The sequence below is a fragment of the Anser brachyrhynchus genome (genome assembly GCF_964034855.1).
Source record: "Anser brachyrhynchus genome assembly, chromosome: 5".
Taxonomy (NCBI): Eukaryota; Metazoa; Chordata; class Aves; order Anseriformes; family Anatidae; genus Anser; species Anser brachyrhynchus.
In genome coordinates, this window is record NC_137699.1 from 39869746 (window position 1) to 39896806 (window position 27061).

Genomic DNA, 27061 nt, shown 5'->3' on the forward strand with positions numbered 1-27061 from the left:
TGCTGAGGATACCCAAGAAACTCGTTCTCGCTTTCAGGATAAATTCACATTCCATATTAGAATGTTCAAATAATAAAAAAGCTTTGTGTTTAAGGATAAAGTCCACAAATATTTATTTAAAAAAACAACGCATACACACCAGACCACAGCTACCTCTTAAATAAGACTTGGGCTGGTTTGTTTTCAGGAATTAGTTCTGCAATTCCTCTGTACCACATTTTATATTATATGCTTGAGGGGGAATAAGGTGGGGAGGAGTAAAATGGAAGAGGCATCGATTCAAGTAATGGATGTTTCCAGCTTCCAACAGTTAATGAATGCTTCAGTTAGAGATATCTCAATGGATACAGTCTACTCCTGTTCAAAGTCACGTATCATCAACGTCAGCAGTGCTGTCATTATCACTTGCCACAAGGACCTCTCTATTCTCGTACGTCCAGAACCCATTCAGATCAATTAGAATGCTGGTAACAGTGTCTCCTTGACTGCTATTGATTAAATCCTGAAGGGAGATTTTGTAAGGATCCTTAGGCTTTACCATATCAAAGATTTCATCCTGTGGAAAAAAAAAAGCCAAAATTGGGGGAAAAAAGCCCCCACACATTAATGAGTAGAATAATGGTGACTTTATACCACATACAGAATGATCTTTGGATAACTAGTGCCATCCTCACCAGTTTACAAAACAAGACTTCAAGTCTCTAACCATTTAAGATACAAAACATAATAGCAGCTACAGATAGGACCAGTGTGCTCAGCTCACAGAGCTCAAATAAGAACTTGCTTTTCTGGGGAGGCTTTGGGCTCTAAGTAGCAACATGAAACTCAGTTCATTTGTGTAAGTTAAGTTTTATAGAAGCTTTTGTACTTTTAGTGCTAAAACTGCTAGGTGTTAGTAGGCAGCAATGAGGCAAATTTTACTGATAGTTGGTTTTAGTCAACTCCACACCCCACCCCAGAGGGATGATCCTGAATTATGAAATGGCTATATAAAATATCTTTAAGGCAGAGCAGTACATATTAACAGCCAATGCATCTATTAAATATGGAAACTACTAGAACAGCTTACAAAGCAACTGCTGAACAGAAAGACATCTTCAAACCTATAACAAGTCAAATTCACCTGTACTACTCTGCAAGCAAATATGCATCAACCTAGAAACTAAATATTAAGCAAGTTATAAAATCTTTATTCAGATATTTTATGTAGTTCTCTATTCAGGAAAACTAACCTTCACATCCTGAAAAGAAACTGGTTCTTGTCCGTGGATTTTCATTTGTTCCTGAATAGCCTAAAAAACAGAAGTCAAAAAAAGTAGTCCAGTGTTACACTGATGCTGTAGGAAACTTAAAGTGCTTCTGCATCTTAAGCTGTATTGCCTTGTGACAAAGCATTAACAGCACAGCTTGCAGTCATTTCTCTTCCCCAAGTAAGGCAGCGGTGAGTTACGACAATCAATAATACACATCTCTAGGTCCACAGCTCTTAGTCAGCGTAACAAGAACCCAGGATCATTACGACCAGCATTTGAACGTTCTGCAAACAGGACATGCAGACACTTGAATATTACCATTCACCGCTCAAGACAGGAATACAATCAAACCAGAAGGTTCCGTTGTCCTAGAAAATGTGGAATACAGACTAGGGAAATAGAAAAGGGGAAAGACCGATCAGCAGACAGACAAAGCAGCGTGGCTACTGACTTGCAATTGCTTTGAAAATGGAACTTGTATTATGACTGATCAAATAATAATGTGAAGGAGGTGGTGCATTTTTCTATTTGAGCATTTGTGCATGGAAGGATTCTCCTGCTTCATGCTTTAAGTAGGCATTTCTGACCTGGAGTAAGAGAGTATTTGCTACTATTAGCTCTGTTAATGCAAGGCTATTTAGAGCTGCATCACCAAACCTCTGCCTGCAAACGATGACTGTGAACAAAACCATTTGCTTCACTAGCACAAGCCGCACAGCCCTGCCAGGACAGCTGTATCACTATGGTCCAGATGCAGCCTTGGGCTCTCCAGTCTGTGACAGACATTGACAAACCACTGCGAGCCCACCAGAGGGCCATCGGGATGCTCAGGTAGCCAAAGCAAGCACAGATGGGAAGCGAGGCTTGATAAGATGATTTATTAGCCTGGAGAGCAGAAAGTCGAAGTTGGTGGTACAAACCTACATGCTAGTTCAGCAACCTAGCAGGTGGTTAGAGAGATGACACAGCCATGCTCCTCTTGGAGATGCACAGCGCAAGGACGAAAGGAATGGACATTAACTGCAGCAAGGGACATTCTGGTTAGACCAAGACAGGGGAAAGGACTGGGGGAGAAGATATTCTCAGCAAGGTCATCAAGCACTGGAACACAGTGCCCAAAGGGGCTACAGAGTCTCCGTCCTTGGAAATACCCCAAATTTGCCTGAACAAGGCCTGGAACAGCTTAACCTCACTATGAAGCCAGCCCTGCCCTGAGCAGGCGATCCCACAAGTTCTTTTCCACCCTAAATTACTCTGATTCCAAAATGTGGTATAAAAAAAGATTTTTTTAAAAAGCAAACAAACAAACAAACAACCTTTCCATTCTAAGAAAGGTCTTCAAGATAAGAAGTCCCTTTTTTTTTTGGTTTGTTTTTTTGTTTATGAAATGATATGGTTATAGTCCCTACCAAAGTTTATTGCAATAAGCCTCCATCCGAACATGAAGAAAGAAGGTGGGTATAAGACTATGCCTTTAAGTAGGCCTGAACACTTAACGAGTTGACTGATGTACCTTGGTCCTCATACTTTGAGCACAGGGAGAAGTATGACAACATTTATTTTTAAAGTTTTAAGATGATGACCCACATACAGAAAACTGAAGCATTTGTTCCTGTGTCTGAATAAATATCACCAAAAGAAGGCCTTGAACATGAACAAAAAGCATCATGCTCTCAACTCAACCGAAACCAACCACAGCAAAAAATGTAGTCCCAAGCTGGGAACCTACGGACAACAGAAATACTACTTTACTCTGACATTTCCCTTCCCAAGACACCCAAGGTATCAATTAGCAAAAGAACACCACAAACCAGAAAAAGAACCCCACCCCCAAAGCCATAATTCAAAGGGATACTTTACAGTCTTAGGTTAAGTTTAACATCAACTCAAAAAAAAATATTTCAGACCTATTTGGGGAAAAAAGATAAAAATACAGAGTATTAAATATGTGAAAAGCTTTTTGCGAGGGGTACCCTGGATGAAAAATCCCACAGCTGTACAGGCCACCATTTCAGTATTTTTATTTTTTGTATTGTATTTTAGGATTACAGTGGAAATTAAAAGCATGAGCAATAACCAACTAGAACCATCAAAAGAGATTTTAACAGGTAATAATTAGGCAATTTTAAGGACCTTTTTTTGAAATCAATAGAAAATATTTTTCCTAAATGAAATCAAAACAGTTAATTTCAACTGCAGATAAAATGTTGAAATACCTTTTGAATTCTTTCCAAGTTTTGCAATTTTTTAAAAAAATGTTTTAAATCTTCTTACAAGTAGTTACTAGCCTCCTAGTGGGTATTGGTAATTCAAAGTGATTCCCTGCAGATCTGCATGCAGAAGCACACAGGCTATAACACCATAAACACAGAAAATGGCCTACCTGTATAAAGAGACTTACCCTAAAGAAATAATTAAGCGAAAAGACATTCAGGTATCCTTTGTTCTCTATATCAAGCAGTTTGAAAATATATTGCAGAGCTGCAGGCTCCTTTCTGTTTTCTAATGCAAGTACAAAGTCCAGGTAGGTTTTATAGTCCTAAAAGTAGACACAATCACGTTTATTACAGTCTTCTTTCTAAATTGATTTTGCAAGCAGGAACATTATAATTGGCAGCTCTTTCATTGTAGGGGATCAGTCTATTTTCTGAAAAGGACGACATGAAATAGAAAATGGCTGCTACCAGCAATGCGAACAGAAAAGTTAGTTTCTAGTGACTGCTGAGGATAGGAGATTCTGCCATTTTAGATGCAAAATAGGATTCCAAGCATAAATCCAAATTAAACAAGCTCCATATACACTTTTAAACAATGCTCATTACATCTTTAGGCTGCTGAGCATACCTAACCAGTTAAAAAAGCCGTAATAAGTTGTCATAAGCATAAATTAGAAATATCCAGTAGTAGTAATCCCACAGTTATCCAAGAGTAAACTATATGGCCAATTAAAGTACACAATTCTTAGACCAGAGTAGGTAGTCCGGCAAACCATGTAGTTAAAGCATTAGCAAGCAAAGATTTGTACATTTCTTCACTTTTCTTACTTTTTCCACTAGTACTGATTCTTGCTTTTCTGATTAACATACAGTTGTGACAACCAAGGGCCAAAATCCTACAGTCCTGTGAATGTAATAACCATGTCTACCTTAAACACCAGCAGGTTTTACTTCCAATCAGAAGGACCTCAGGCTGGAGAAACGAGAATTTCATTGAATTCAACAGAGGGAATGCAAAATCCTGCATCTAGGGAGGGAAAAACCCATGCCCCAGTACAGCCTGTGGGCTAACTAGAGGAAAGCAGCTTTGCACGGGAGCTGGGAGTCCTCATGGGCACAAAGCTGACCACAAGACAGTGCTGTTGTCAGCTGCCTTCGCTGCACTCATATATATATGCCCACACCTGAGTGCTGGCTAACCTCTTCTGGACTCCCAAGTACAAGTCAGATATGGGCCTACTGGAGCAAGTCCAGCAAACCGGAGGCAACTAAGAGGATCTCTCTCCATAACCTCTGTGATTCTATGGATTCTAAGTCGTCTGAATGCAGACATTATAAGTAGCGATGCATTAACTCAAGCTTTCAAAATAAACATAGGGCTCAGGTTTTGTTTTAACTGTAATTTAGTTAGACTTCACATGTTTCACAGATATATAAAGCCTATAACAACAAGAACCAACACTATTAGCTAACCTGAACACTTCATCATGAAGGCAACTTGCAATAGTATGAAATGTGTCTCTTTTTAAATAATGAAACATAATTGAGAAGCATGGCTATATGTATACATTTTTTCAACATGCACTTTGCATTACTGAATCTACAAGTGGAAGAGAAGTTCTATCCTAGGTTATCTGGATTTCCTAACACCACTACTTTTCAAAGCAAACAACTCATTTTCCAACCACACTGCAATCATCCTGATGTTAGAAAATTAATTTTCTAATCTGCTGCACTGTCATTTCTGTGAACAATGACAAATAAAAGTTGCTTCATCCCAAGCTTTTTTTTTTTTTTAAGATACTGCTTTTGAGACATTTTCCTCATCAATAAGAAAAAGCTTTTGTCTTGTGAACAGAGTATAAATATGCAATTACCATTTCTCCATCATAAGTTAAGCATTCCTGAAAAACACGATCCAAAAATATGTTGGTCAGAGTCCCTGTTCCATATCGGGACAGTTCTTCTTTGCTGAGCATGCCATTGTGATCTTTATCAAGGTTTAAGTACTGCCCTAGGGAGGAGACAGGACAAAATATATTATTGCTATATCATCAAACTGTTTCAATAGAGAAAGAAAATCTAGTGTGTTTAATGCTAATTTAATTTTCATCATAAAATTAACGTAGTTAAGTGGGAATCTGCTAGATCCACAATAATATTCACAGAGCAACACAAATAAGCACAGCATGTGGGGGGCACAGGTTGGGCCATCAGAACTCCCATAACAAGGCACTGAACAGTTCCACTATAAGTTAACAGCTCAAAAGTAAAGGCTGTTTATACAAAGGTGTAAAAGACTGACAAGAACATTTTAAACAGATCTGCTGTAAACAAAAAAGATCTAAAGGTGATAAAAGTATGAGCAGAACTGTCAAAAGAGAAGGTTACAGAGGAATCTTGTACCTTATGCCAGAGGGAACAGAAAATGACAGGATAAAACTGAGGTAAAGAGCAACATTAGAGAACAGAAACTGTAAAGTCAGGAGGATATACTGAAAAGACAGCTAAAGGAGTTGAAAAGACAAGTTATCAGAAGGATTTAAAGAGAAAAAAATAATCAAATTCCTAGTGTTATTTTTCCTAAATCATACAAGGTGGAGAAAAAGAAGTGTTCACATATAAAAGGAACCTACCATAAACTCTTAACGCAGAAGGAGCAGAAAACCAATTTGTTTCCTGACTTTCTTTAGAGAGTTCTTCATCCCTTAACTAAGTGAAATATAAAGTTAGAATTCAGAAATAGTAAACTAAAATACAATAGTATATATTAATAGATCTTTACCTCCAGTAAGTCATCCAGGAAGCTGCAAGCTAAGATATCCTGTATCTTTATCTTCCCTGCAGCAAGAAAAAGAAAATGCATTTTAACAGTCACCTAGCCAACACATCCATTTAGCTGTTCTCGTTTACCTGGTTCTCAGCACAAAAAAGCCTTTTTTTTTTTTAAAGTACAAAAAAATACAAATTCTTACATCACGGATAATGCAGTCATTTAAATGATAAAATAAAAGTAGCTTTTCAAATGATGGAACAAAACTAGTCTGGTATTGGTAGAAGAGGAGTTAGGTTGCAACTCTGAAAGCCAGAAAACTAGATAAAAATATAAATGTTCAACTCAAAGGGTAAAATAAGAAAAAAGATAAAAAGAAAGCATATGCTTAAAATGTTTACTAGAAAAAGTGTCCCTGAAGCAATGTGATTTTTACATTTTCAGAAACTACACACCTGACAAAAACTTCTGCTGATGAAGCTTTTACCAGTGGGCAGACGCTACACAAATAGCTGTGCAGAACGATGCTGTAGCTTCACATACACCCTATCTACATGCTTGTTATCACCTCTGCTAGAGGGTACTGCCCACACAACTCTGACATCTTCAAGTGGCACAGCAAAATCTCGAAAATGCATAGTTTGTGACTTAATTCAAGGATAGGGGGGAAAAAAAATATCAAATTCTTGTCTGAGTAAGCTACAGCTGTAACAAGAGAATTAGCAGCCATAACTGCAAACCTCTTCTAGGGAGCTTATATGGTGCGCTCAAGTTTAAACACAAGAGAAGTGAATCACATGAAGCATTCTTGAGCATTTCCTCAGTCCTGTGGATGTTCTGCCCCACAGTTCATAATTACCTGTTGTTAGTTACTGTGTTTTCTACACATTTTAAGCACTTATAAAAGTAGCTACTGCTAATGACATATTATGATGAAACAATGTGTTATCTGTTAATTTCTGTAACTCCGTACTACCTCAGCTGATGGATACCTCAGTACAACTCACTAGCAGTGCAAGTCAACTACCCAACCCATGGAAAGCCTCATGGTCTTCAGGGGAGATTAACGTTCAAATACAGTACTGCTGAATTGGACCTTACAAATATAACTATATATTATTTTGAAGGCACAAGTAGCTTCAGTAGAAACATTTTAGAAGTGAAAATATTCCCACATATTTAGAATTTGAGAAACACAGACCTACCTGTTCTGAGAGGATCCAGAAAGAAGAAGAACTTTCTAACTGCTGTGCAGACATAAAAGGAGTAAAAAGATTTTTCTAAGCCATCCAGCTGTGGCAAAGTAGGGATGAGTTCCAAAATATAGTTTTCTAAATCCTGCAGAATTAAGAAAGAAAAGAGCATACATACAGAAGCTTTAAACACTACTATTGTTTAAAGCATAGTTGTTTGCTACGCTCCACCCTAACTGTCACATACACTTAATTAAAAATACAACCCAGCAACAATGCAGGAAAGAACATAAATGCAGGCAAAAGAGCTAGTATCAGTGTACAAGAAATCCTAGGTCAGATGCGTAACATGTACATGTGGTGCAATGACTGAAATGGTCTGCAAATAAAGCAGAAGGTTAAAAATTAGATGATTTTCACATGTAAATATAAATGCATTCCAACTGCACCTTTTTCAAATACTTATGTGTAACTCCCAACTGGATTACCCTATTGCTGAACATTCTTTAATATATCTTTTTAAGGAGGGCAGTAACTAGAACCTTTTTATTTTATAATATTAACTTCTGTTAGGAGATTAATTTCACTGAAGCCCACTCTAGCCATAGTTTTGTGATTTCTACTATATCCTAACAGAGCTAGTAAAGAGCTAGTCTCTTCTTCAGAGAATTACCTGTAAGTCAAAAAGGCTGGCAGCCCTCTCACCACCGAATTTCTAGTGTTAAGATAAATATTGATCTGTATAAGTGTGCCCTCTCCAGATCTAGATTATTATGTTGTTTCAATGTTCTATCACGTGAGTGAAGACAGACATTAAGCTAACCAAGAATGTACTTACCGATTCTCTGAGGTAACCCTGTCCTGCCACGTCATATAAACTGAGACCAATTCTTGTCTGATGAAGCCACACTGCAAAACAGAAAACAGAATTATAGTGTAAAAACCTGGAGAGTATTTTTTGAGGCCTCACCGAAATTTGAAGTTATTCAGGCAGAACTGTTAGATATTAACAAGCTCTATTTCCTGTTTTTCAGAGATTTAAGCAGGTAGGTACCAACCCTGCTGAGAAACCCTGGTTCAGTCTCCAAACTGATAAGAGTCACTAGTGATATGTGGTGTGCTGCAACCAAGACTGCCCTGTAATAACCAGCTGTGAGTAATGGCTGGGCAAGTACCACATTTTATCTGGTACGTTGAATCAGATGGATTTGTTCTCTCTCACTGAACTACTTGTACAGCATTAAAAACCGCTGTACAATGTGGTACACAGATTGCTTGTTAGATTGCTACAGCCCCTTGGGCAGCGTGAGGCACTGCAGCTACACCCAGCTGTAGCAACCTCACTTCTGAGTTACAGTACAACAGTAGAATTAAAATAGCACAAGCATCTGTTTTTGAAATGAGAAGGTGCATTAATCAGATAAATTACAGGACAACGTGCTTGATGGCAGGGATATCCAGAGCTGCAAGAGTTATGTCAGGAAACCTTTATGGTCACAACTTGAACTGCATTTTCCAGTCGCCCTGCCATTGTTAAAACATGGTAATAGAGATGGAGTACAGATCAGACAACAGAAAACTTATTCACGTACTGTGCTAAATCTAACTTTCATTTTATGAAGAAACAGTTTAAAAGCTCCCCTTATGAAGCATGTTGTTATTGAAGAACGTTGGTACTTCATACCAACATTCTTCTCTTCAGGGTTAAGTGCTTGTCAAGGTGGACCACGTATCACTCAAAGATGCCAGAGGCTGGCTGGTGAGGCCATTTTATGGCTGGCTGAAGTTCACAGGTAAGTGCATCATACACCCTGAAGTGATTCAAGACGCTTTTACCGTGCTTGACTTGTGCAGCAAAGCCAACAAATTCAACCACTGTTTTTCCTGAAGGACGACTGTTTCTGGAGTTAGACAGTGCTTTAGGAAATGCTTCTCTATTATTCAGTTATTAACTTTGCTTGTCTCTCAGACCTTTCCAGAAGGGCTGCACAGATCACTATGGAATAGGAAGAGAGGCTGTAATCCATGGACAGTAGGAAATCCTCCAAGTGGAGGCAGGAAGGATAAAAACAGAACGCTACATGTTTGGGACAAGTACACGAATGCCCACAGCTATTCCTAAAACCTTCACAAGCATATTAAAAAAAAAAAAAAACACCCCAAAGCTCAGTTGCTTAGAGAATACCATGAGGCATCCGAGTCAGAGCAGTATAAGCTGATTTTTAGGATGTTCTGGCCTCTTCCCTGCTGCAGCACCACTCTAGCGACGGACAGCTCAGCTGCATGGCCTCTGTCAAAACCAGGTGGGACATGGGACTGAACTGCTCCAAGGCAGCTGTGGGGTAACTCCCCTCATCTGTTGCTTCTCCCACCCCATCTTTTCACTGCCATGCCTGAGGAACCTTACCAGTAAGCACAGATGGAAACAACTAATTCTAGTCTACAGTATTAACTGAAAGCTCCTAAAAAAAAAAAGGAAGAAAAGATTTAAATTCAAAACCTAGTCTGGTCTTTAAAGCTCATAAGAAATGCTGTCCAACAGACAGCAGAATGATCTCAGCTACTGCACAGACATGCTACTGGGCTGATTTTGTTGGAGAAGTTCTGTGCTGAAAGCAAGCAAAACCAAGGATCTTTGTGGAACTGTCCCAAGAGGGGCAAACACTGCAATGGGACTTGTGTTGGACAGGGACTGACAATGCAATCATATTGAGGTGGGACACACTGAAAGCCAGAAAGCTGCCTGTGTCTAAGTGTGTGTGTTTTGTTGTTGGTGGTTTTGTTTCTTTTTTGTTTTGTTTTACACAGTGGGAGGCAGGTATTAAGTCTTGTGTGTTTATGGCAAAACTTCCATGAAACAACTGAAATGGAGAGCCGTGTATCTCGGTTCTGTCTTTCCCAGTAGGCTTTTTTGAAAAGCACACAATTTCCACAGACTTCACAGAAAGTCTTTCTATCCTGTAGCTTTTGTGTCTGCCATTTGCTGTCAACAGATGCACCACTCCCTTCTTGCATACTTTGCACTTCTGCTTACCAGATTTCCTGCTTAACACATTTCTCATCCTTTGCACCTCAAGAATTTAAGTTAAACAAGCTGAGCTGGTCTAGAGAACAACGCCATTCTCCCCTCCTGAAGGCTCTACCAGACCCCAGAAAGCACACAGGACAAGGCAATGAGGCAACCTTTCCTTTCTGCTACCCAGTCTCATCTTGTTAACAAGATCCAATACAGACTAAATACATATATATGGATTTTATATTTTTTCAGCTCCAAAGGCTACTTATAATCAAAAATAGCTGACAATATAGTAAAGCTATATTGACATGGACAAGAACACATTTACTGACTGTGCCTGTCCAATAAGAAGACAGATAACACTATGTAGAAGGGAAAACAGCTGGTAAACAAAGCTATCTGCTGGACAGTCCCATCCCAGAGGTTAACATCACACTGGCCACAGAAGTTGATTGTTTTATTCTTCACAATACTGCCTGAATAAAGGAAATTAGATTGATAACATATACAATAAACAGATCAGCGATCTTGCTGGCTGATGGACTTCAGAGGTATAGTGAACTCTCACCTCAAGGTAACAAAAACCCCTCAAACCTCCATGACAACAGCATTAGCAATCAAGGGATAGATCTCACTGCTTTTGAGGAGAACAGCAAGTAATTAATAAAGGTTAAAATAGCCTTGAAAACAAAACAACTTCTCATCAAACGATTGGAAACAACTAACCTTTTCGCATGACATAATTGAAAAACTGCATGATCGATATCCTCCCATAAGGATCGTTATGGAGTAATTTAGCAAAGATCTTGGCTGTGAAGAACTGCCTGTAAAACACAAACAAAACTACATCTGTGCATCTAATTACACTGTACTGATAGATGCTATTCCATACCCAAAACTCAGACACTTTAAAGACTGTTTTAACAACACAGAACATGTTCTGTGTCTTCAAATATATTAATTTGCTCTGCTACACCCAACAAGTGTAGAATGTATCCATAGCAAGTACACACTTAGTTGGGAACCTCCCAAGTAACAATAGTAAGCTCAAAAAGCAGCAGCATTTACTGCTCATACACGTGAAACTCTTCAATGTGAGCATTTAAAGAGTTTTTCTCCAACCTAATTTCTCTTCAGTGCAATATATTTGGTAGCTCCCAACCTTCTGCAATAACACATGCATAATAAAAGGAACTGCCAGTACTGACAACTAATCTGCTTCTGCCCAAAACTCAATCACAAAGCTACACGCACAACATAGCTGTGCGTGACAGCAGTCTCCCACAGGAGCATAAAGAAGCAGTATTAATTTCATGACATACACAGAATATTTGGTAGGAAAGGTTCCATCAAAAAATATTACAGAATGCTAAGCAGTATTGCTAGACATGATTTCCCCTCCAAGTAGTAACATCATAAAAATACTTACAACAATGAGAATTTCTTCAAAAGAACACAGTATCCTCTTTGGCAAACACCTCTATCAAGAGGCTGCAGAGATGCAGGCAATACACTTTTGCAAGGATGTAAAGCATCATGTTCAGCAATAACTTCATGAATGTGATTTCTGTCACCATTAAACTGTCTCTGTTTATTTGAGCAGTTAAAAGTTACAGCACCATTTAAACTTGGCCACAGTAAGCATATACAAGAGAAGAAAGCCTTACTTGCATTTAGGTCCAGCTTTTTCACCAACTTTCAAGAAGTTCTCATAATTGATCATTGCTTCTTCCCCTATCATTGGTGATGTCTGATGTTTGTCCAGTAGAAACCAGAGATTCTTGAAAGGAATTTATATATTTGGTTAAGTAAATATCACCCTGTATACATCAATGCGCATAAGACAAAGCATCTAAGAAATGCAGCAAAAATGCATTTTTACTGCAAGGCTATCTCAGTTAATTAGTACACATCACTTCAGCCAGGAAAGCAAGCAAGCAGTACTTCCACTGCTCTAAACTGGCATTACACACACACCACTAGGATTTCCAGGGTCACATCCCTTTGTCTTTGCACTGCAGTACACTCAGCTCTCTTTGTACTTTCTCTCAGGGATACCCAAATACTACTTCTGGGCCCACTAGGAAATTGACGGAATGTGCTGGAAAACTAGAAGCCATTGATTTAATCCTCATGTACATCAAGAGGAAGTCTTACACTTAACCTTATCAGCCAAAGTCTATTCAGCACTTTGGTTTTATCTAGGACTTCACAATAAGCCAACATGCCCAAATACAAAGCACCTTACCAGCCACACAAGATTCTGCGGGGTGACAGCAGATGCTCAAATTGTGCAGAGAAAGGAAGTTTGTCAAAAGTCATTACAAGATGTACAGAAAATATTTTCTTACCTGCAGCTCTTCATTATCCAAAAGTTCTCTGCTTTTTCTTTGCAGAAAGACAGCTCTAGATTCTTCTCTTAATTTCTGAAGCAAGACTTCATCTTCAGCTGGCAGCTAAAAGCATTGTGATGTTTTAATTTTCTGTACAGTAATACCATTCAAAAATTACACAGCTAGCAAGTATTCCTAGGTAACCCTGACTCACACCCTCAGATAAAGCTGTTTACTCAACCGAAAATATCATACTACTGACCAGAATGCTGTGTGGTACCTGCTTATTCTACAGGTGTACTTTACATTTGCATACTGTCTCAAACTATTTCATTACTGAAATACTTATTTAAAGCAGGATGTTGACATGAGAGACAGGGAGTCCTATCACATACCTGGTAACCCACCTTAGAAGCATTTTCCCACTGTTGCAAGATAGAAGGGCTACACAAGACATTTACTAGTGTTTTTTTAGTCAGGAGAGAGCAGCACTTTCTGTTTCATGGTAGGCCTGACTCTCAAAAGCATACGTGTCTATGAGACGTGTTTTGGTCAGCAAAATACAGGAGAATGCTTTGTATGAAAATTCTACCAACATTTACACAAAAAACTATACTATCACTACCAGAACTTATGTTTGCATGTATAGTCATCAACTGAAACATAAGTACATGAGAACTTTGTTGGCAGAAACCCATGACCCTAAGGAATATGGGACGATACAAGACTAGACAGCAGTGAACTGTCAAGCTGATAAATGCCAGCACTATCAAGGCGTCAAACTTTTGTTCTCATAGTCCCCCAAAGCTATCTGATGTATACCACAGGTAAGTTGCCTGACCAAGCATTTCTGGCAGATGCAAGCAAGAGCCTTATCTGTAGTTTTTAAGACTAAGGACCCATCCTTTTCACAAAGTAGCAGCCTACAGTGTCGGAATACAAACAAGAAGGTACTTATTTGTAACACCTGTATCCCAAAACTTAGTTAAAAGGGAAGTATCTCTGAAAGAGAAGCAGGACTTGTTACCTTTAGGAAACCCCCAAGCCTACTGCCTGAGTACCAAGCTATTTCATGGCCTTTCATGGGATGCTTGGTAATTATTTCGAACTGCTGAAATTTGTATGCATACAGAGATAGAAGATCCACATCTTTCAGATCTCAAGATACTTCAGCTTCTGAGGCTGAAACGCCCCTTTGAATAAGCACAAGCATCTTTTATGGGACGACACAGCCTCTTGCACACCTGGCCGCCCCACCTACCCTGTAGTAGAAGCGCGGGATGTTGGTGTATGACGGGTTGCCTCCTTTCCTCCCGCCCTTCCATTCCACGTAGTACTTGGTGAACAGCTCCATCTCTTCATCCTTCAGCTCCTGCTCGCTCCTTTTGGCTGCTTAACACAGAAAACAGTTTCCACGTTGGACTCTAGAGCTCTGGCACGCCGCAGGACTCGCGAAGAGGAACCAACACCGCTGCTTACACAGCCGCACGGAGCGGTGGGGCAGTCACTACGCGGAAAGGAACGGAGCACACACCTATTGCATCAATAACAGACTCAGTGGGGAGGCAGGCCCCGGCTGAGGGCTTCCAGAAAGAGAAGAAGAAGGAGGAGGAGGAGGAGGAGGAGGAAGACGAGCCAGCCCCCCCCCCGCGCACTCACCGAGGCGGCGGGCGGCCAGGCGGCCCCGCAGGCTCCGTGCCCAGTCCATGGCCCCGCAGAGCGGCGCCGCGCATGCGCCCTGCACCCACCCGACGCGCCGGGCGCTCCGGGCGCCCCGCCCTCAACTGGCATGGCGGAAGGGGCCGCTAGAGGCGTGCAGGCTTATAGCGCACTCCCCCCCGAGATGTGATTGGCTGTGAGCCCGGCGGGCGCGCCCAGTAGCACTTCCGGGTGAAAGAGGCGGTGAGCGCCCTGTCCGCCGCGCGGCCGCCTCTGCTCCACGCCGCGGGCGGGCAGCGGGCCCGCAGCGAGCCCCCCGCGGCACCGAGGCGCCCACGGCCGCCGCGCACCGAGCGAGGTGAGCGAGCCCCGCAGGGTGAGAGCGCAGCGCGCGTAGCGGCCGCGCTCCTCAACGCTCTGGCGCGGTGAGGCGGGGCAAGGGGGGGGAGAGAGACTACATTTCCCATTAGGTAGCGCGCAGCCGCCGTGCCGCGTGGCACTCTGGGAGTTGTAGTTCAGCCCGCGTCGCTTGCGGGCCCCCGCTTTGTGGCAGCGAGGCGTGGGGGGGGCTGGGGGCGAGCAGGCGGGGCTTGGCACCGGGCGGGGGGCGGGGGGGCCGTGCCGGGACTGCCCGAGGGCCCCCGGGGCGGTTCCTGGCCTGGAGGTGTCCGGGTACAGCGAGCCGTGAAGGTGGCGGTGTGGGTGGTGCGGAGCAGGGCGTGACGGTGCGGGCTGTGCTTGTTTGTAGGGAACCTCCCGAACTGGCCTGCGTGAAGGCAGGAGGAAGAAACGCTGCGCCCTTGGCCTGGCTGCATGCAGCAGTACCTCCTCTGTACGGCAGCTGTCAGAGAAAGGCTGCGCCGCGAACCTGCAAAGCGTCATCTCTAGACAGAAAGGCACTCGTTTGGATGAATGTTCTCGTAGTCTGAGTAATTGTCTTTTTTTTTTAAAGACATTTTACCTTTTTTTGTTTCCATAATAATTGTAAACGACTCACAGAACACACATTTTGAAACTGCAGCTTATGCAGCGTGACGGCCCTCAGACCTTTATGATAAACTTTCCCATGCAAGCTGGTTTCCATATTACAGCTTCTCTCAACACCGTGAGCTGATAGCGAGATAACTTCTTGTGATGGCACTCTTTTCTCAAACTAGTCAGCAGGGTTTGCAGGCTTTGCTGTGGAAATGCCGTATGTTCTGGCCTGTTTCGAGATGTCAACAACTGTTTGCTGTCTCTTTCGGCATCCCCAGTAGGGAAAAAGTTAGCTGTTTCAGTTTCGTGACATCTTCCAGCACTGCTTTACCCGTGGATCCCAAAGGAGCTGATGCCTTTCCTACCAAGAAAAGGTCTGAAGTTGTTTACGAAGAAGAAAAAGGATGGGATGAGGAGACTAAACAAATACCTGAAGAGAAACTCCGCCTCTCTTCCTCTGCAGGAGCTCCCAAGAAACGAATAAGTCACATTTCATTAAGGCATAAGTTTGCCAAGGTACAGCCTCCAGAAAAACCTTTACAGGCTGAGGAATGGAATAGACTGAGGGAAAGCTTTCCGTCACCAGAAATATTTGAAGAAGTGATGTTTAACAATATGATCAGGTACAACAGCCCCATTGACGTGGCTAAGTCCTTGCTGACTCACGTGGCAAAAAGTAACGGTGACATTGGGTATAACCTGTTGGTCAAGTATCTGGCATTGTGTGCCCAACAAGGGAAGACTTCAGAAATCTGTGACGTGTATGATATATTGAAAATCAGATTTAAAATTTTAGAAAGTGGGGCTTACAATGTTATTGTCAGGGGGCTGAGTAATTCAGATCAATGGAGAAAGGCATTGACTATTTTGGAAGAAATAAAAATGGCTATGATTCCTTCACGAGCGAACTATGAGTCCTGTATCAAAGCAGCCTGCCGTCACCAAGAAATGACCCTCGCATGCGAACTCTACCGTGAAATGTTGGCTAAAGATTTGGTGCCAACACTGGATGTCCTGCAGGCCTTTTTTGACTACAGCAGGGGTATGAAAGATCCTGAATTACAAAAAGAGCTGTTTGATGTCCTCTTATATTTCAGAGAGAACCAAATATATCCTCACAAAACACTTATGCGGAGTATAAAGCTGTGGTTTGAAAGGTAAATAATGTTCCAATAGCAAGCTCCAGCTCATGAAGGTGGGATTCTGATTATTCCACACATCAAATCTAATAAGATCACTTAACATATTGTTTATGCTGATGGCTGAAAATGAATAAGCACTTGACACAGTTCCCAAACAGAAATAGAATCTGCCAACTTCTAGCACCCTTAGCCTCGCAAAAACAATGCAGATTGGGAAGTAACTTTTGCTGACAGAGGAAACTGACAGTAGAGTACGCACAGAAGTGAGGTCTGTGAGTGTAACTGAATAGGTGTTCTTTTAAATGTTTTTGTTGTTGTTGTTTTTCTGAAGAGCAGGTTAGCGCTGGCTTTTACTAGTGAGTAAAGCCAGATCCAATACAGAGATCTGAGTATACAACAAAGAGTCACAGTATTTTTGGTTGCCTATTGTCTTTGTAAAACAAACAAGCATCATCAGCAAAAAACATTGAAGAACCTCTGTGTATCATTGTGTGCAATAGGAAAGGAGGGGAGAAATGGGATGACTGTCCCAAAGCCCATGGCATGTGTAATTGTGCAGCCTAAGATAATAAACGCAGTGACAAAGGGAGAGAAGTCTGCCATTTCATGTTGTTGTGTGTATTATTCTGTTTTGGATCTTGTGGGCAAAAAGGACTTCACGTGAGTGTGGTGGCACCTCTAGTGGTGGGGGTGATGATGATGTGGTGAGAAAGCCTCAATGCAGGATTATGGGATAAGCAACATTACTTGTGGAGTATCTTTCTGAATCTGTCAGGATGACATGCACAGAATTCTTGAGTCCTGCTTTCCCATCTTGATTTCGGAAGTGCTTTACGAATGTGTAAGGCAGCAGCTTGAAACTGTCTGTGCAATCTGGTTATTTATACAGTTGTTAATATTTGGTGACGAAGTAAACTGGAGAGTTTGGTGTTCGTTCTCTGCATGTTATTAGATGCTGATTCATTACATAATATTTTTAGACATTGCTAAATTACATATGAATCTTCGTACAATTTCTTTGCAGGGCTGATTGGTCTATTTTATTTCTAAACGTTGACCAAAATAGAATTGTTCTTTATCTGTAATTTAGGTATTGTTAAATAAGGATCTAATACTGTCATTTATCTTTCCCTATGTACATGTTAGTATACCGGGAGAGAACTGGAGAGGACACCTGACCAACATCACCAACAGGTAAATGCAACATTTTATTTAAAAGTGAGCTGTTGTCCTTTGATAAATCTTGAGCTTTTCTCTCATAGCTATAAATTTTCTTTTTCTATATCTTTGTATACGAAAATATTTTAATCCTTGAGAATATGAATTTTCGTTGTGTATGTATGACTTCCCAGACTCCAATTTCCAACTCATTCTTGTGCATGAAAGAAGACCCAAGAGGTAGAGTTGAAAAAGAGCTATGCTGAGCATAGCTGAGACAAAAAAAAAAAAAACAACACTCAAAAACAAACAAAAACACAGAGAAAAATAAGTTAAAAAAAATGCTATTTTACAGCATGTCTTATTTGTTTGATGTTTAGGAATTAAAGACTAACTTTTTGGTTGGCTTTACAATACTGTGGTTTAACAGGATATTTAGTAGAGGGGCTTTGGGATGTAGATTGATGTCACCTTAAAAGCTCTCTGTTGCTATTCGTACCTTGCAGTAATTTGTACAGATGCAAGGGTTCTCCCTTCCCACCTGATTTGAGTGAAGACACAATAAATGATTCTTAGGTTGGTTTTCCAGAGGGGTAACTTGGATGCACATTTATATTACAGCACAGTTTTCTTAATGTCTGTAAATTCCTATTGTAAGGGTACCATTCTATTTGGAACCTAATTCTGTGGTTTTGTAGCAATTTGGAAACTGCAAATGTATGAATTATAAGAATGTTTCCAATAGATTAGGCTATTTTGGTGATTCACAGTAGTACGCTAAGTGGTGGTTCCTAATAATGCACTGCTACTCGTAAGCAAAAGCGCACACAGAGACTGCTGCTTTTGAAGCCCGTGAGAGAATGGTGAAACTCCTGCCCTAAGTGTAGGGGTTGTTCACTGTAACGTAATGGGTTATTATTACGTACGAATGTGTGTGTTACTGTACTGTATTATGATAAATCAACACAGTCTAGACAACCTTTTCAGCCTCTTTAAAACTCCAAAGAGTTTTAAAATTCAAAAGTTGTAGAAACTTGCTTTCTTACTGTATAAGCTGTTACAGACTTAAAGGGACTTAGATCACCTCGCATGCTATCGTGGGTTACGAATCTGTGAATGCAGCAGTGGCAAGGTGCTATGTAGCCGTTATTTCGTGATAACTATATGAATACTTCTTATTTTGAAGTAAACAGCTTTCATGTAACCTGCCTGGATAGGTATTCAAATAAAGTTAAAATGGTTTCAAGAAAAGAAAAGAATACGTGAGTTTTGTTGTGTTTAAATTAAACGGCTTTTGCCAGAAAGAATCCTTAGGTTGTAATAAAGTTTTTTTTTTTGTTTTGTTTTGTTTTTTGTCCTTAGCATAAAGGACAAAGCCCTTTTAAGGTATATCTGAAACGCATGTGGTTATTGTTACTAGACTCATCTCTGCACTCAGTGTAACTGGTGTCCAAAGGAACTATTATTTCCTAAGCTGAGCTTGAAAATTCAGTAGGATCGTTTATAGGTTGTCCTGATTTTTTTTATAAATACTGGCAGTTATATCTAATATGCTTATAGCCGGGATATTTTCTTCTTTCTCTGAGCTTCTAGTTTCTTTGATCTGTGATAGTCATAGTCAGAAGCTTGAACCCTCTGCAAAGTTACAAAAGTGTTGGTTTTCCGAGATCAGCTATAGAAAGCTGTAGCTTGATTTTTTTTTTTGAGCCAATTATCACGTCTGATTTCATGTTTTACATAGGTGCCGTGATACTCTAGCTCTGTCCCTCAAAAAAAGTGGTTTAACAGTCAATGAGTTGTAAGGACAGGTACATATCTTACAGAGGTGAAAGCTTTCTGTCTGGGAATTTCTCGGCATGAAATCATAAAATGGTCAGTGAGGTCAGCTATGCAATTAATGCACTCTTGGTTTGGTTTTAGGTACTGGTCTAGGCATTAATGTGTACCAGACATCAGTTTTTGGCAGAATTTCACATTTCTGATTGCCATGGTTTAGAAAATTACAGTGGCTTACCCTTGGTATCTCCAGGATATCTTTGTGGAGAAAGTCAGAGGAGAACAACTTGTTCTGTATTAACACTTGAAGCTCAAAGCCTTTGATTCAGTTCTGAGATTGTGCTTGTGATAATAAGTTATTGTGTTGGATTTAGAGAAGAATGTTTATTTCTTCACTTCAAAGTATGTCCAGCTGTGTGAATATAAGCTTCTAAACAGGGCAAGATAGAAAAGAGAAAATGAAGCATCAACAACATATCCTGCATATAAGAGCAGCCTAAGTGGGAGCGAGCAGGGAAAATTCATTGTTTGGCAGCCGGGAATTATCAAAGACCCGTTCAGACTAAGTGTTATTTAATTTATTGCCTGTTGAACAAACCATTGGATTCTGCTTATTTTATTGGTACCGTGGCTGGAATCTCCAGTCTGGTGATGAAGAGGCAAGGTGGATCTCATGTCTGATACTCTTTGAAGAAGTGCTTAAGAACTTTAACATACGCTACAGAAATTCACAGTCAGTTGTGTCTTAGCTCTCTTTAATGTCCTTTCTGACCCCTTTTTTTTTTTTTTTCCTTTTTCACATAGTTATTAAAGAGTTAAGCTTGGAAACATTTCCAGTTTTAACCCACGCTCACTGATGCACGTCATGAAGTATATATACCACGAAGTCTATGTATATTTTTAGCTCATTCATTTGTCTTTAGAAAGCTTATCTGTGAAAGTTCAAACAAGCTTTTTAGGGGAAAAAAAGAGTTCATGCAGTTCACAACTGAAGCACTGAGACGCATGTTGTTTTGTCTCAGTCCTCCGCTGCTACCCACACCTTACTGATAGCTTTGTGGTAGGCCCAGAGGTTCGTGGCAATGGTGCATGACTCACACATTTCTGACCTGGGTATGGAGTTGTGCATTGTCTTGCTGTACAGGCTTAATTTGGAGGGGCTAAAGGGAGGGACAACTGTGAAAGAGTCAAAAGAATGAACAAACAGTACTTGGAAGCAATGGCACTTTGATTTTCTTCAGAATGTGTGTTGGGGCAGAGGCTGTGGCTGTGGGACATGCAACAACTGAAAAAAGGCTAGATTTTTAAAAAGATTATTCTCTTTCTGACAGCAGAGTTCTGGAAGATTATACAAAAATCCAGAAGCGACCACAGCTTTTCTACACGAACCTGCAGAATTTTAGTCCTAAATCCTCAAATGTCTCTAGAGTTCACTCTTTGATCCTGATCCAATGGAAGCCCATAAAATATTTCTAGTGACTTCAGAGTTTTGGATGCATCCCAGAAAGAGTACAACTAATTTTCACATAATTTTACTCTGTTGGATTTGTTGGAAAGAATCACAGAATTGTAGGGGTTGGAAGGGACCTCAAGAGATCATCGGGTCCAACCCCAAATGTGCTCATACTCGGACAAATTAATAAAATTTAAGGCAGTTCTTATTTAAAAGTCTTTTGTTTTTATCTTCTTGTTTCACTATTGATACAGTGGACAGTGCCCAGTTTGCAGCCATCAGCTGGAGGATAGTGAGCTCAGCAAAGAGGAGTATAATAATCTCAGTGAAAGAATAATAAGAGATGTGATACATGGAACTGACACTTTCAGAAAGACAAGTCCACAGGTAGGTCTTGCATGCTGTCAGGCTCGTTGGCTAGGAGGGTGATATATAATTAATATTAGATTTCTTTGAAAACACTACAAATCTTATTTTTTCTTTGCTTTAAACATTAATAAATCATTAGATACTTACTTGAAGTATCCTCTCTATATATGTATATGTATTCAGTTCTGTTGATAAAACGTGTCTAAACCTTGATCTCTTTAGCATTGTTTTTGTTCTTACATTTTCAACCAGTCATTAATGGATACTGAAATAATTAAAATGTAAAGGAAACTTGGAAAAAATATGTTTTTAAATAAAAAATGAAAAGCTGTGGAAATCTTCTAATCCTTCAAAAGATACATTTTAAGTATGGAATAAAGTTTAGTAACTAGAACAAAGTAAGATGTAGCATTTTGAGCTTGCAAAAAAAGCAGAAGTCCTTGATAAGTTCAGTATCATATATGAAGCTTGTGTTTATGTGCCGAATACTTGATTTTTCAGTTTGGTGGCTGTTTGCCAGAAACAATAAAGATCCACTTTTCATTTTGTTTACTCAGATTTTACAACCGACCAACCAATTACCGCTTGATTTTAAACATGCACTTTCATATTTATAATTACAGTATACATCAGGAGCGTCAAGCTCTTCTAAGGATGTTGTATACATACAAGAGGGAGTAATTCCCATAGGCTATATTATATATTGCAGTTCTGCTTCCTACTCGTTTTGTGTGGAGATCCAGCAATAGTGATACTGAATGAAGCTGAGCTCCACTAGGTGGAGCCCACACCACATCTTGGGGTGGTTTTGCTTTACCTCGGTAAGTATTGATGTCATTTTGCAGCAGCTGGAACCTCTGTTCTGCGCCAGTTCTGAAAATATGGGAGAGGATGCCAGGTTTGTGTTTAAGGCTTTCTGCAGACACAGCCCTTGCACATGTATAACAGTGAAAGAAAACTGAAACAGTTAATGTCAGGGTGCTTGTAGTGTATGAAGCCTGTTGTTCAGATATCTAATTTCTACACAGATACTCTCCTCAGTTCAGGACTTTTGGCAGATCTGGCTGTGAAGGGGAGTGAAATTATCCTTAAAAATATAGCAATAATTTTAAGTATTCAGTGGGTACTGGTGTTCTGTAATATTACAAGATAAACAAAAGGAAACGTTTTATTGCATGCTGTAGAACTAACTTTACTCATTCTCCAAACACCTTTGGGAAAATTATAGTTGAGGTAGGTTTATTAAAGAAAGCAACAGCAAAAATTCAGTGCCTGAAACAGTTAACTGTCTAGTCCATGAAGCTTCATTCACATTCTGTGTGGTGACTGCTGTCCTGAAAATTTCAAATGTGTGAAGTGTACAGGGCTAGATTAGCAGCACCATCTGGGGGGAGGAGCTCAACTAGGGAATTCTGTAATGGGTCATTCACGCCCCAGTTGAGCAATAGTGGAAATGCACCTGATCGATCTAGTGAATGCAGTCTAATGAAACAAAGAATCCGTGTTAAGTTTTGATGCCCATAGATTTTGCTAATTTGTGCGGTAGCTGCATTTCTGTCATTTGCCTCTCTAGGGCAGTTGCGTGTCGGCATTGGTCCAGGTGGGCAGCAGGAGGCTGGGAGGGGGTAAGCTCGGTGTGCTCGCTGCTGGCTGCATGGCTCCGAGTCCGCTCCCGCTCTGAGAGCTGAGCGTGGAGGTGTGGCAGAGGCCAAGCAGCGTTGTGATGTGTTGGAGGTTTCCAGAAATAACTTTGGGACTTTTTGTTGCCTTTGTTCTGTGAAAGCAGACGTGACGGAGAAAATATCCTGCCCAGTTTTGCTATGCCAGACTCTACGACTTCTCCTGCAGCCAGGGTTTTCCAGAGAGGAAGCTAGGTGAGGAGGCTGAAGTCATGATGTAGGCAAATAAATGAGAGAGGGGGTTTTGCATTTTCCAGGCAGTCACGTTTTTCTAGTAGCTGCAATAGAAAGTATTTTGACTTTCTATTCCCTGTTTTCATTTAACTAATTTTCCTCAATGCATCAGTGCTTCTTGCAACAAAATGATTAATCAGGGAAACAGTTTGAGTTGTTTTGAGCTCTAAAAAAGTTTTGTTCCAATAATGCTTTAAATTGCATTTGTAATGCATTTGGAATTTTCCTTTTTCTTCACTAAGGAATAGTCTGCTGTCTTACAGCAGTGTCATTGCCTTTTTTTTTAATTTACTCTCACTGAAGCATACGTGCAGTCAGAGTAGCAAGTGAGGAGCAGAGGTATGGTTTATTGAGGATCCTCCAACAGTAGTCTGTTGTGCTGTGTTTAAAAAAATAATGAGATTTTTGGCTTTAGATACTTTTAGAAAAGAAAATCAAACAATTTAGGATTACACATAAGAATGGCAGCGTACGATACTTTTCAAATATTTTGAAAAGATGGCTTACTTGGACTATGTATGGTCATCTGTGATGAGAAAATACCTATGACACATTAAAAATAGCCATCAATTCAGATTTTTGTTCATAACTACCAAAAGTTGTGTAATAAGGATGTCAGATGCTGGTCAGATGTAGCGAGCTGCAACCTTGCAGCTGATCCAGGAAGAACACAATCGTAACAGGACTGTCACATTTGTACCAGTGTCTGGGTGATGCTTTCAGCTGGATGCCTGTTTACTCTGGCTGCATTTAATTGGGAGCTCTGCTATTGAGCCTGAGATGATAAAATCAGTATCCTGAGACGCAGCAGCATCTTTTGCTGTGAAGACTTTCATGCTCAGCTGCTCTCAGCTGTTTCTCTCAAATACACAAGCGCAGCCATTTCATTCCCTTCACAGCTACTTCATGCCCCTGGTAAGGGCTGCTGTGCAGGAGGAAGGAAGCACATGCCAGATGTGTGTGTGTGTGCTGGCAGGAAGGCAGGAAGAGATGGGTTTGTGGGCATGTAAAGTCCCCGCACTAGGTCTGGGCTAATTGTGTAAAGGGGTTTTACAAATCCTTCTACAGTATAAGAGACTGGAGGGAGAAGAGGAAGTGACCCATTCATATTGCTGTTATTTTTGCAGTTGAATGAGGCTTTGCTGTTTCCGAGGAGCATGGAAAATAAAGCGCTCTGTCAGCTTTTAGATTGATGGCTTTCCTACAGTGCTTTGGTTCTCCTTTCATGTGGACATGTCCCAACTGCACAATTTGCCTCAAAGCCCTTTGTGCTGTATGTGAGTTCTGTTCTAAATGGTGTAGTTCACTAATTCCAAAAAATGTATGTACTCCAAAACTGTCTGACGCAGTCTCAGCTTCTAGCAAGATCATCTAGTTCTTCACAGTGCACAGTGTGTGCTCCACCCAGGCTGTGTGGGCCATTTACCTCCTCTACCCATGCTCCCATATGGTACCTTCTTCCTGTCAGTGCCAGCGAGCAAAAGGACTTTGTGAGGAGAAGAAGGAAGGAGAAGGCTGGGTGGAATTTCTCCTGTGGCTTCATGTGTCCCCCTTCCCTCCTAGGTGTGTGCCATACTGCATCACAGGGTTCAAAGTCCCAGTTAAGTTTTTTATGTACAGTAGGAGTACAAAATATGGCCTGTTGGTGAACGCTGCACCTTGCACTGGAATGGGGCTTTTTTAGACAGGGACACTTCTTGTGGTTCTTTTGGGTTGTAGGTAGGATGGGGTTTCAGGATAGCAAGGATGGAAGAACTTGGTATGGCTGAATCTCAAAAGTCCTGGAAGTCTGTTTGGGGGTTACTGTTTTGGACAGCAGGCACTGGAGAACTTGAGTTATTGATAGAATCTTAGAAGTTCATTAGGATCGAATGAAAGCTAATAGCAGTGGAGATGAAGAGCTTACTGGTAGCCTTTTGGGTGCGTGCTGGTGTTGGGCTATGGACAAGACTAAGGCAAGAGCTGATATTTGGGAGTTAAAATACTTGAAGTGCTCGCTCAGTACGGCTCTGGTTTGGTCACAGCATTAGAACAGAAGTGACATTGGTAGGAACAAATGTGTTATGACAGTCAGCAACAACAGGAATCAAAAAAGTGACTTATAACTCATTTCATTATAGGACAACCAGTGCTGAACAGTTTTTATTCTACAGATGATTTTACAGGTGTTGCAGAATAACAACAGTGATGATCAAGTCCGTTACTGCCTTGTGGCTAATTTTTAGTTATGGGTTGAATATGGTCCTTGGATAAGAATAGGGTTAGCATTGCAATTAGAATTAAATACACCACTACTAGCCCTGCTGACTCCTGGATCTTGAAGAGTCCTGTCATAGATCTAGGAAAACCTACAAAGATAAGACACAACATTTGTAGACAGGGCTGAACTTTTTTTAATTATTTTTTCTCTGCTACATATGGGCCACTGGACTCAATTGGGATGAGGTTAGTAGTCAGTACGGCAGAATCCCGTATTGCCTCAAGCCAGGTTTGTTGCTAGGTCTTGTAACATGCCACAGGAACAGGGGAGATTTGAGGGGCTCAGGATTAGCTGTGGGTTTCTTTTGGTTGCAGTGTTTTGGTTAGGTTAGTTTGGGGGTTAGAAGGAAGACTAGCTTCAGAGCTCGGTCCACTACTGAAGCTTGTACTGAATCTTAGTAAGCGTAGAATAAAGGTGGGTAATGGTTTATGGTGGATGTTGGGATAATGTCAGTACTAGATCGCCCAGACAGGCTGAGAGCACTAACTTATCCTGCATACTTTCTGTCTTACTGCCTCCATTTAATTCAAAGAGAATGTTACACTCTTGTGATATGATCTGCTAGAGAGGAGAGAACTTCTGGAAGGAAGGAAGAGGAGGGGAAGAGGGAAGACTGTGCAGGGAAATGGGTGATGAGATACAAAGGCTGCTGGAATTTTTCTAAGGCTTCTCTTGCATCTTCTCTTACCCCAGAGGCTCCTGATAATGGAAGCAAAGAGAAGCACGGAGATTATTTTGGCAGAGAATAAAAAGACTAAGCTGCTTCCTCAGTAGCAAGAAATAAATTTAGCATGTATTTCTTCCCCTTGATTACCTCAGTGTTAGAGAATCTTTGTTGGGGTTGGGTCGGATCTTCTGGGGTGGTCCAGTCTTCCTCTTCTTGATTCATTTAACAAGGAATGAATTGAGATTTTATTGAGGTCACTGTCTACTATGCCATCAGCTCATTGTGCTCCAAAATTAGGCCACCACGTAAGAAAATAATGTTCCTTTCTTTCAATCCATTGTCTAAACCTGTTCTGTTGTCCCACCCAGTCTTTTCAAACTGCTCCTTTGTCACCTCTGTATTTGGAAATTCTCCTAACATACTCAATACTCCAGTTAGGGCAATCAAGTAAGAAAAATCTGTTTCTAATCTTCTAATCTTTTTGAATGCCATTTCCTTGGTTAAAATACGCTTGCTTTGCTGATGCAATGATTTTCTAGATCTGTATCTTCCTTGCATTAGCTAGAACATACAAAAAGAAATAGAGAGAAATAGAAGAAATAAAAAGATTCACCAAGGTTTTAGAATGTCATACCTTGATAAAATATTCCTTTTTTTTTCCTGTTCATTAGCTGATCACAGAGGCAGACAGGCGCCATAAATGTGAAGTCAGAATAGTAAATTTTCACCTAAGAGTTAAACTAATCTGACTTAATCTGAGTAGTTTATTTTCAAGGAGATTATTTTATTGGAAACCCCTTGGATACACAGTCTGGTAGTTGCAGCTCGTTCATTCCACTAATTAGGATCTTAAGACTTCTTCAGACAGTGTTCTCTGCCTTTGAATATTGCTAAGTTCTTTGATA

At 40.6% G+C, this 27061-nt stretch overlaps 2 protein-coding genes across 4 annotated transcripts in view; one reads left to right on the forward strand and one right to left on the reverse strand.

Annotated features, from left to right (window-relative positions):
• Positions 1-88: 88 nt before the first annotated feature.
• Positions 89-14591, reverse strand: PPP2R3C (protein phosphatase 2 regulatory subunit B''gamma). Of its 2 annotated transcripts, none has more exons than XM_080594872.1 (13): positions 14444-14591; positions 14046-14173; positions 12803-12907; positions 12119-12231; positions 11178-11275; positions 8274-8344; positions 7448-7580; positions 6255-6310; positions 6106-6181; positions 5347-5483; positions 3655-3792; positions 1233-1292; positions 89-556 (listed from the first exon to the last, which is right to left on the reverse strand). In XM_080594872.1, exons 1-13 carry the CDS (start codon positions 14490-14492, stop codon positions 368-370), a joined length of 1353 nt encoding a protein of 450 aa, XP_080450998.1. In that variant the 5' UTR covers positions 14493-14591; the 3' UTR covers positions 89-367. The 2 variants fall into 2 exon arrangements, with proteins under 2 accessions (XP_080450998.1, XP_080450997.1); XM_080594871.1 differs by having other exon boundaries at positions 14046-14176; positions 14444-14590.
• A 71-nt stretch (positions 14592-14662) lies between these two features.
• Positions 14663-27061, forward strand: part of PRORP (protein only RNase P catalytic subunit) — a 46644-nt gene continuing 34245 nt past the window's right edge. The window contains exons 1-4 of one of the 2 annotated variants that reach the window (XM_080594868.1): positions 14663-14801; positions 15192-16575; positions 17707-17754; positions 21202-21334. In XM_080594868.1, coding sequence (XP_080450994.1) covers positions 15578-16575; positions 17707-17754; positions 21202-21334 — 1179 coding nt within the window. In that variant the 5' untranslated portion in view covers positions 14663-14801; positions 15192-15577. Of the gene's footprint in view, positions 14820-15191; positions 16576-17706; positions 17755-21201; positions 21335-27061 lie in introns of both variants that reach the window. The other variant, XM_080594869.1, reaches the window with a different exon arrangement.

Excerpts from the sequence above, each read along its gene's own strand:
- PPP2R3C (XM_080594871.1), bottom strand. The coding sequence starts at position 14,492 with ATGGACTGGGCACGGAGCCTGCGGGGCCGCCTGGCCGCCCGCCGCCTC. Across the intron at positions 12,232-12,802 it reads TGGATAATGAAGAGCTGCAG|AATCTCTGGTTTCTACTGGA; the intron begins GTAAGAAAATAT and ends ATTCCTTTCAAG. Across the intron at positions 11,276-12,118 it reads AAAGCTGGACCTAAATGCAA|GCAGTTCTTCACAGCCAAGA; the intron begins GTAAGGCTTTCT and ends TGTGTTTTACAG.